General features: G+C 40.5%; 1 protein-coding gene across 1 annotated transcript; it reads left to right on the top strand.

Annotated features, from left to right (window-relative positions):
• Positions 1–826: 826 nt before the first annotated feature.
• LOC134789955 (major facilitator superfamily domain-containing protein 12-like) lies at positions 827–8,484 on the top strand. The gene is made up of 10 exons (XM_063760686.1): positions 827–970; positions 1,660–1,829; positions 2,151–2,234; positions 2,870–3,092; positions 4,369–4,480; positions 4,863–5,098; positions 5,681–5,867; positions 6,053–6,164; positions 6,467–6,617; positions 8,251–8,484. Exons 1-10 carry the CDS (start codon positions 888–890, stop codon positions 8,384–8,386), a joined length of 1,494 nt encoding a protein of 497 aa, XP_063616756.1. The 5' UTR covers positions 827–887; the 3' UTR covers positions 8,387–8,484.
• The last annotated feature ends 2,752 nt before the right edge of the window (positions 8,485–11,236 follow it).

Genomic DNA, 11,236 nt, shown 5'->3' with positions numbered 1-11,236 from the left:
ATTTGGGTTTATTTTGTATCATTGTGGCGAATTTCCTGTTAATTATTAAATTATCAGTGGTAGATGAAGGTAAAGCCATTGCTTTACCTATTGCTATTTATATGCATGTAAATATGTATGTTTTAACTTTAAGGTATTTGTAATATGGGCCTTAATATGGAATTTATGATATAGATAGGTATATTGCAGGTAACCTCTTCAGTGTTGAGAGAGGAATTGAATGGATATGGATAATTGCATATATTGGGTATACGCGTATTTATCACGCCGCGGACCTACCTAATGCGTTACGAATTGATTCGACAAACGTACGAGTTACTATCGGGTTTGACATTGACTCACCTTAATAAGTAGTTATCACATTGATCAATCTACAATGGTCTAGTCTAACCTACAATACCTAAAGCAAGCGTGTCCTGTGAGTATATAAGTGCATGATAGAATATAACTGAAAGTTTCGTATTTGTCAATTAGTGATAATCTTAGAGTCTTATATTGCACTTGCACTCAATCCATCATTGTATCATCAGTTGATTCCAGACGTCAATTAATAATTCGCTCATCCAGCTATAGTAAGGATAGGGACCGCATCAAATTCAAACGCCTGTAAGTCTTCTTTGACGACACACGCGCGCACCGTTATCGTTACAGAATTTTAGGACATTAATAACATTATTCATTAATTTACTCAATAACCGTTTTGTTCTTAATCAAAATGTAAATTTCGTAATGCCTAAAGATCAAAAGTGAAAGTGCAAAGTTTAGCTCAATAACAGACCATACGTTGTTGGATCTCTCGGTAGGTTGCCAATGATCAAAAGTGTACCTACTATATTTAATGCGTTAATACAGAGTATACTTTAGTTTTAGTTAGTAATAAAGAAAGGATGTGTTCCAAATATGGATCAACTGATGCTAACGAGACAATGGTGGAAAACGCGAAGGAGGCGGAAGTTGAAATTGATTTAAGGTGGGTAATTTACCGGGTCGTTCCATTCAGGACGTCATCTAATTTGTGATCTACCTATTCTCTGCAATTTGAACAATTTTGTGAACTATTCTGACCAATTTTGTGCATGCAAACGTTCAGATCCCTAATAAACGCTATATAACCACAGGTTATAAAATATTTGCTCTATGTAGACTATGTAGTCTATATGTTATAAAAACCTATAAGTTTAAACAATATTTTTAGTATCTCATTAATATTTTGTAAAACTTTATTGATTAATAAGCAAATATTGTATTACGTATGCTAATTGTGTTTAAATAACGTAACCGTGGTTATGTGACGTTGTAAAACTTGTAAACTATTAGTTTTTTATTCATAAAAATACCTAAGTACTATGTTATAGACTCTACCTTGTTTACCTCCCGCCGTAATTAATGCACTATATCTACAAAGTATGCAAATATCGAGCACGTTTGATTTATGAGTTAATAACCAAAGCATTTAGCAATTCGGTCATAAATCTCTGATTAGTTGACGTATTCGAAAAAAAATGCATATTGGATGCACGCGCCTCTTGCAATTGCATGTGTACAATCTATGTGCACAGACATTGTAATCAAATTGGTTTTTAAATATACTTTGTACCTCTCGGATGCTGCCTTCAGTACTGACTACGATAATATATGTTTCATGATTGTGTTTTTCAGCCGATCATCGAAAAGACGACAATGGTGGCGGGACCACCAGCACGTTCTCTTCGGCCTGGGGCACGTGCACAACGACCTTTGCGCTGCCATGTGGTTTTCCTACATGATGCTTTTCTTTCAAGCGGTGCTGGAAATGAGGTCCGCTGTCGCTGGATTCTTACTTATGACAGGTTAGATGCCCATTCCATTTTGACTATTTTTTACAACTAACTGGGTTTGAACTACTATAGGTGGTCAATTTTAGGGAGGGAGGAGGAAGATTAAAGAGGTTATGTACGTTTATCGTGATCGTACCTATTACGTATCGTTTTTTATAATTTCTTATAACGCACCTAGAAAGAATAATGACATATTTTAGGTATAATATTTTTATGGGTATTCATTAGATTTTATAGGCTTCCCTCGCAAACACTTGGCCCATAATGAAAGTATGTAATAAGTAGGCACCTAAAGAAAAGATAAATGTTAATGAATATTGTTTTTATTTCCAGGACAAATTGTTGATGCAATAGCTACTCCAGTGGTAGGCATCATGGCAGATAGGTATGGCACTAAGAAGTCCTGGCACTTAACAGGTATGTATATAATACCTATTGATAATAAATATGTAAAATAAACCAAATACTGTCTTAATGAAATGATGTAAATGTAAATTATTGCTTAAAATTCTAATGGCCTTATTTATAAACGCCTGTCAAGCCTAACAAGTTGATAATTATTATCTGTCCTTATTTTGACATTTGTGTTAGAAAGGGACAAAATTTAACAAAGGTTTGCAGTAGCATGAATAGGTAAGGGTGTAATAATGGCATCCATTAAGTTCGGTTTCCATCCTATCCATCCTATCTATCCTGATAATAACCGCTTCTGAGAATAAATACAATGGGCACCTTGTTTCATTTGTAACACACTCGTGACTATAATTTTAAAGGAATCCTGACTGCTACTGATTAGCAGATCTAAGGGTCTCGGGCAAAAATCGAAAAGCTAAATTTCGATTTACGATTTTTCCGGTAGTCCCTCTGAACTCTAACAAAATAACAAAATTTTACCGACGATTGTTGGAAAATGCCAAATAATTAAAAGGCACTGCATCAGATTGGCTTGAAATGTAAGTAGGTAAGCTGATTGAATCGACAGGTGATAAATGCAATACAAGATTACCTACTAAATATATTAATATTGACGAGATCTATGTGTTCGTTTTCAGGGAGCATCATGGTAACATGTACATTCCCCATGCTATTCATCCGCTGTTGGGGTTGTTGGATAGGCGCGGATGTCGACTACCTCGCATGGTGGATGCCCCTCTACTACACCGTGCTCATCACCTTCTTCCAGATCGGTTGGGCCATAGTACAGATATCGCATCTGGCAATGATACCGAACATTTCCGACAGCCTGCAAGTTCGTTCGGAACTTACTTCCATAAGGTAACTTATAAGTATTCCCTGTGCCATCCGCTGTTGGGGTTGTTGGATAGGCGCGAACGTCAACTACCTCGCATGGTGGATGCCACTCTACTACACCGTGCTCATCACCTTCTTCCCGGTCGGTTGGGCTATAGTACAGATATCGCATCTGGCAATGATACCGAGCATTTCCGACAGCCTGCAAGTTCGTTCGGAACTTACTTCCATAAGGTAACTTATACGTATTCCCTGTGCTATCCGCTGTTGGGGTTGTTGGATAGGCGCGAACGTCAACTACCTCGCATGGTGGATGCCCCTCTACTACACCGTGCTCATCACCTTCTTCCCGATCGGTTGGGCCATAGTACAGATATCGCATCTGGCAATGATACCGAGCATTTCCGACAGCCTGCAAGTTCGTTCGGAACTTACTTCCATAAGGTAACTTATACGTATTCCCTGTGCCATCCGCTGTTGGGGTTGTTGGATAGGCGCGAACGTCAACTACCTCGCATGGTGGATGCCCCTCTACTACACCGTGCTCATCACCTTCTTCCCGATCGGTTGGGCCATAGTACAGATATCGCATCTGGCAATGATACCGAGCATTTCCGACAGCCTGCAAGTTCGTTCGGAACTTACTTCCATAAGGTAACTTATACGTATTCCCTGTGCCATCCGCTGTTGGGGTTGTTGGATAGGCGCGAACGTCAACTACCTCGCATGGTGGATGCCCCTCTACTACACCGTGCTCATCACCTTCTTCCAGATCGGTTGGGCCATACTACAGATATCGCATCTGGCAATGATACCGAACATTTCCGACAGCCTGCAAGTTCGTTCGGAACTTACTTTCATAAGGCAACTTATACGTATTCCCTGTGCCATTCGCTGTTGGGGTTGCTGGATCGGCGCGGACGTCGACTACCTCGCATGGTGGATGCCCCTCTACTACACCGAGCTCATCATTTCTTCCAGACCGATTAGACCGTATTCCAGATCTTCAGATACCCCAACTAGTATTGGCAATAAAACTGAGCATCTTCGACAGCTTACACCAAGTAGGTACGACGGTAAGATGCATATTCCTCTCAGTCTCTCTTCCGATTTGTCCACTACAGAACCGGCTCTAACACCAACGAACTCGCACTCGGTACAAAATGCGAGCCAAAACGCGGTAGATACCTATACCTACCTGCTATACAGTGATAAATGATATGACCTCCTACAAATTTGTCTTTCACTAAATATCACCGAATAATATTTCGAATAAAATGTAATGTGTTCATTGTTTAAGATATATGGCTTCAGTGACGTCAAGCATAACAGTCTACCTCATTACTTGGGTAGTATTACGAGCAACCAACTACAGCACATTCATTGGACCAACAGACGATTACAAATTACGCGTAAGTTATACCATGTTATACCTAATTATTGTGAAAGTTACAAAATGTAGATAATGAAAAGTAGCTACCTACTTACATATTTTTTTGTAGCACAAAGCAAGTTAGAAGCTTAAAAAACGGGCAAGGCAACGGTCATAACAGATCAAGTGCCTGTGTCGCTGTGTCCCTTTAAATGTATAATAACTCAAAATTCTTTATCCGGAGAGTGTAATCTGACAGGATTAGGTAATTTATTAAAACTTACCAAAGTGTTACCCAGGCGAATCCAGCGCGGAACGCGTAGGTACATTCAATAAACTTAACTCGCAAATCGGCATCTAGAACATCAGAAAGTAAAACCAATTAGACAACTCTTATTTATTCCATTCATAAAACTTTTCAGGACGTCGCGTTGATAATAACGGGGATAGGCGTGACAGCATTCACGTTGTTTCACATCCTGTTCAAACTGAGACCGTCTAAGCCATCGAAGAGCAATGGCCATACCGTAACCAACGGTTCCTCGGCTTTGCTGACGAAGGAAGAACACGACACAGAGCAACAGAATGGTCAGACTGATGCCAAATCTAAAATTTATCATTTTCTACGGATGCCGCTCCTGTATCAGACAAGTTTATTGTGAGTTGACATTTATAAATTAAATTTTCTCTCCTCTTATTCTTCTTTATCACTCTAACCGTCGGTCACGTAGGGTGACTGCTATAGTTATTGGGTCCTCCATAGTAATTTGCCACTCTTAATAATGAGAAATATATTGCCTTGTTTCTTTCTGCCTTACTATGGAGGGGCCAATAACTATAGCAGTCACCCTATATGTTTTGTCTATTAGTATATGTCTGGACACAAAGGAGCCACCTAGCGGAAATTGGAACGCAAAGCAGCTCGCTCTGTAAAGACGTACCTTCCCGTTTAATACAGGAGAGGCACGTCTGCACAGACCGACCTGATTCGTGCGACAACATTATGTGGAAAAGAACGAGGCAGACAGTCACACGAGGCGAAATGGGGTGACATCAAAGGTTTTGAAAAAAATTTAAGAGTTAGCCAACAAAACCGAAGCTTTTTAGTGCTTAGTACGCACTACAAGCGTAGTCGATAAAACGTATTTTCCACTTTTGTAGCAAAAATGTCCTACTTACAGAGAACCCGCTTAGCGGGTCGCTGACAGTGAATCTGTTAATAATATAACTTTTATTTCAGATACGTTTTCTCGCGACTATACTGGGCACTTACATTGGTATATGTGCCCCTATTTCTAGAAGAGAGACTCTCAGTCAACCCTAGTGCAGGGTCCGAGCTGGTGGCTAGCGTGCCTTTGGTGCTGTATATATCGTCTTTTTTCTCATCTCTCCTCCTTAAAAGCAAGATTACCAGTTGCGGTAACCAGGTAAATCACGTGAACAATTTAATCGAAATAATTATCAAATACCTAAAATCTAAATATGAAATTTAGCTATTAAAGATCCAGTAGGCGCTATAACTCGCGGTCGCTATTCTGACAGTTTTCTCTTATAATCTGATAATATGTAACATACGTAAGTATCTAATATAATATGTTTATATGTTTACCAGGTGGCGTATTTAGTAGGAAGTTGTTTGAGTTTCATCAGCTGTCTGTGGATCGCACTCGGAGTAGATCCCCACGCCAACATAGTGCAAATTTATCTAGTAGCAGCTTTAATGGGTGCGTAATGGCTTCATATACGTACACAATACCTACATTGAGTCCCATTTTATTTAAGATTTACATAATTAAACTTATTTAAATTTTAACTGTTAGTTACAACGGTTGTTGAGATAGAATTCGTTGACAGACGGGCGGATCGGTTTGATATTGTCACCCTTCGGAATCTTCGGATACAGAACCCGATAATATAAAAAGTTAAAAACAGTCCATTTTTAAACCAAATAATTCTCCTGGCTTGCATAAAGAATTCGTGAGTTCTGAATTCCACTATTTTGAATTTAACCCTCCATTTTTTTCAGGCGCTGGTAGCTCAATAACACTAGTTTCCAGCCTATGCGTTACCGCGGACCTGATAGGTCCTCACTCGCACCAGGGTGCTGCTATATACTCCATCGTCACCTTTGCTGACAAGCTGGTGACCGGTATAGCTGTCGTTGCTATTGAAAATTAGTAAGTACCAAAGACAAGTTATAAACACTTCAAATGGCGCCAACTAGCGGGGTCTCGACCTGTTTATTGTTGTATGTCGTTTTGACCTTTGCACGTAACGCAGTGGTCTCGCAACTACAATTTGGCCCGCAAAAAATACCAAATTCTTTAAAATCCGGCCCGCGAAACGTAAGCGGAGGATCGGCTGCGGTCCACGGATCAAAAAGATCTGACGAGCTCACTGAATGAGTAAACAAATTCAGAATACGAAAGACATCTATTGAAACCACAGAATAATTAATAGTACTACCGTACAGAAAGGAAACTTCCTACAAAAACGAAGTTTGACAGCGGTTCAGGGTCGAATAATGCTGTCCCTTTCTAATATATGGCACTATCCCTTTCGGCTATTTAGGGTTGCCAAAAATCAAGTGATTATCTTATCTGTGGTCGTGCACGCAAAAGGAAGTCAAGTGGTGCCAACCCTAAGGCCCCATTCGCACGACAGCTTAAAAAGCGTTGCGTTAAAACCCGACGTTGGCGCTTTTTTACCGTTTCCAATATTTGTGTTCATATGAACGCTTAAAAATCACTTGTGAGTCGTACTGCCACGTACGCATCTCAGCAAAGCCATACTTTATTTGCTATTACGACGTATTATTTGAATATAGCTTGAATATTTCAGGAATTTGTAAGCATAAGTTGACATTTTTAGGGTGAAACTAATAATAATCTTGACGATTGACACCAAAAATTGACACTTGACAGCCAACTGACAGCAGCGCCGGCGCTTTTTCAACGCTTGTGAGAACAGATACACGGATTTCCGTATGGTCTATTCAATTTGACGCCAACGCTCAACGCCGAAAATCGAACAGTGCTCGATAAAAAAGCGCCGCGCTTAAAAACCGCCTTCGTGTGAATACATACATGGTTATCCATTTGTGTCATTCAAACGCTTTTTTAACGCGCGTTGAAAAAGCTGCCGTGCGAACGGGGCCTAATAATTGATGCTGAGCCGAGCGGAGCCGAGTTTGACCGAAGTCAGGAGTTTCGCACCCCTGTTGAAACCTTGATTGAAACATTAAAAAAATGTAGATGGCGTTACTGATTAAAAGCAAGCCTTTGTGTGGGTACTATGTTTAACATTGATAAAGCATTCAGTGCCTGCAAACAGAAAACCCACCTAGCAGGAGTAGCAGGTCACTGGCAGTGAATGCCTTATGCCTTATGCCTTAAGCGCTTAGCACACTGGATACTATTCGCACCGTTCCGATTTGCGAGCGGGATGTCGCTATTATATGTGCATAGTGTAATCTCCCTCAATCATTTAATTAGAGCGACGTGTGAATCGTATCCAGTTGCTAATCGCCTTACCATGGCCAACATTTCCGACATAGCTTTGCTTTTGACATAGGTAGTTATGTTTTTGTTAAATTGTAATATATAGTTGGTCCAGCAAATCTTGTCAGTAGAAAAAGGCAGCAAATTTAAAAAAATGTAGGCATGAAGGGTTATCGTCCCATAGAAAATTTGAATTTCGCGCCTTTTTCTACTGACAAGATTTGCTTGACCAACTATACATAAATACTGAATACTTCTGTTCTATCTACACTGTCATTTATTAAAATTTTTATATTCATTTGTTTTCCAGTAAATGCAGTAATGCAGCAGACTGCCCTGAATACTACAGGGGAGTCCTAACCTACGCCTGTGGAGGCAGCGCTGTCTTAGGTTCCTTCTCATTGATCTTCACCCGATTAACAACCAGGAGAAAACCTGCAACCTAAACCTATGTGTATTGAGTATTATATAGTATGCTTAATTATGTGACACAGTATTGTAGGAATAAAATAAAATAAGTTCTTAAGCCGCTTGATAAATATCAGATCATAGAACAATTTAATTTTTAAAAGTATGAAAGTGTTTTTAAACACTACCAGCAGTATGTCCAATATGTTGGTCTGACCAGATCGGCACCGCCCTTGAATCCACAGCTCACATGGCTCTCCACACCGCCAAAGACAGAAACAGATGGAGATAGATCGTAAGAGAGAAAGTGATACAAAAGGGAGGTCACAACCCTCAATATTGACGAATACGACGCAAGGATGAGAGAAGTATGTAGTAGGGATGTACCGACTAGTCGCCGACTAGTCGGGAAAGCCGACTATCCGGCCACATTTGTAGTCGGCGATTAGTCGGCGACTAGTCGGCAAAAATGGCCGATTAGTCGGCACTTTATTAGTGAAAGAAAAATAGAAAAAATAGAAATCAACAGTCAATATTTACCATACGTTTTATGTTTATTTTACTAAAATACCTATTCAGGGTTGCATACGAAAACTTTTGTTCATACAATTGACCGTTTGACCGTTATCGTATGTTGGGGGGCTGGTTTTTTCCTCTACAGGTTGATCTCAATTGATTCTCGTGTAATTTCATGTGCAAGTTCTATAGTATTATTTTTATTATCATTATTCAGTTTTTTTTTAAATGGTATAGAGACTTAGACAGGGCACGTTGCTCGTAAAGACGCTGACCACAGGGGTTAGGTTCTTACGTAGGATCACAAAATAAAAGAACTAAAGACAGAAATTGAACGAGGATTCTTGTGATAGGTCTATGAACCTGTAGAGAACACCTTTTAGCCAAGCTAATATGATGAATAGTGCAACCAAAGGAGCAAAACTATTGTTTTTCACCTGAACTTATACGAAACTAATGATCTGGCCGACTAGCCGACTAATCGGCCATTCGAGCGCCGATTAGTCGGCTAGTCGGCCAAATCAATAGTCGGTACATCACTAGTATGTAGTAATAGGTCCCCACCATATTTTATTATCTTTAAAGAAAACCTATCTGTACCTTTAAAGAGTGAATAAAATGGTGGACTTGATGGCATAAGAAATTCTCTACCAGTCAAGTCAACTGAATGTAGGAATTGGAATGTTAAATAATTAGCCAACTACATAGCATAACCACTGATGTGGTTGTTGAAATGTTCAATCCTCGATTATTATATCGCAGCATATGTTGGAAACCGTTTGAAAAACGAAATAGAACATTTAAAATAAATTAACAATCCTAATTACATAGGTGCTAAGTTATTCAATTTCGAGATCAGTGTCTGTGACAGATAATGCACAAAATATTGCCTCAATAATTACCTTGCAATACACAATTTCCGAAACATACTTCTCGTCAGTTAATATATATTTATTAAGCAATATTGCTTTGAACGCGATTCGAATTTTACATACCCAAACGACATATTACGATATACGATCCGAAAGCAAAACGTCACATGAACGTCACGGTCTCACGACTCTCACGGTCAATCAAATGTCTATTGTCTGATTTGTCTGTCAAACGAACGTCAAACCATCAAACGGTCGAAAATATGGTCGAAATCGAAACTCGCTCCAAGAGTGACATTAGTCTGAAGGGCTCCACAAACACATCAGTGATACACCATCATACACCAGTGCCCTCCACACTCATGCGCGAATCGCGGCGAGAAGCCGCGAACACGAATGTGGAATTTTGAACGCAGACCTGCGACTCGACTCCACACTCGCGTTCGCGGCTTCGCGCCGCGATTCGCTCACGAGTGTGGAGCGGGCTATACACCACAGAGAGAAAGGCGTATCCAGACTAGTAAATTTTTCTCCAATCTGATTAAATTGCCCGATCGAATCAGGACGTGCGGACGCAAACGCCAATTTGGCTCGCCGAATTCAACCGCCGATAATGACCGATATTACCGATAAAATGAGGTGTGGTCGCAAGAATACCAATTTGTGAGGCCAGTATTTTCGTTCTGGGGCATTTTTTCAATAGGGGATATTACTGCAATGTTCTGCCGCCAGGGTGCAGCACTACCGACTCTAGTAAATTCATAGACTAACCTAACTGTTTTTTGACAAGTTTTCACAGACAATAAAATATGACATTGATGCATCAAGGCGGTTTGTTAACAAGGGCCTACCGGTAAACGCGAAAATCGAAATTGAGTTATCTGCCTCTTTATCGCTCGAATATGCAAGATGATGTTTGTTTACTGTATGTGCTAGTTGTGCCACCTACGCAGAGCTTTGCCTAATATTCCCTATTTAGAGGGGACTGAACAAATCGACCGATTGGTTCAGTCCCGTCTGGATACCGCTAGAAGCACAACAAACTGTCTGCGATTTTTAATACTTTATTGACCAAGAAGTGCAACTAATCGATCAAATGCCTCTGGTCACAAACTACAGGTTAACCAAAGACGCAAGAAATTTTCATCCAGTTTCCGTACGGAATGACAGGGGGGAACGGGACGTTGCTCTACATGGGGTTGGCCCATGGTTGGCCGGTGGAAGTTTTTAGGAGGTGGCGCCATCATAGCTTGCCCTGTCAATCCCTAGAATTGTGTAATTTTTTGTCAATACCCTGGATGCCAGACCTTTAAGCCAAGTCTCATAGAAAAAGGGGCAAGCTATGATGGCGCCATCTATGCAAACCTTTGCCAGTTGCCAACCCTATTCCGAACGTTTGCGGCCAGGCTGCGACGTCCCGTTCCCACCTGTCACTCCGTACAGAAACCTAGAGCCCGCTACACACTCGCGTTCGCGGCTTCGCGCCTCGGTTCGCGCACG

The sequence above is a fragment of the Cydia splendana genome, chromosome 4, assembly GCF_910591565.1.
Source record: "Cydia splendana chromosome 4, ilCydSple1.2, whole genome shotgun sequence".
NCBI classification, from domain to species: domain Eukaryota; kingdom Metazoa; phylum Arthropoda; class Insecta; order Lepidoptera; family Tortricidae; genus Cydia; species Cydia splendana.
Note: the sequence above shows the minus strand (reverse complement) of the source record. Positions and strands in the feature narration are given on the sequence as shown.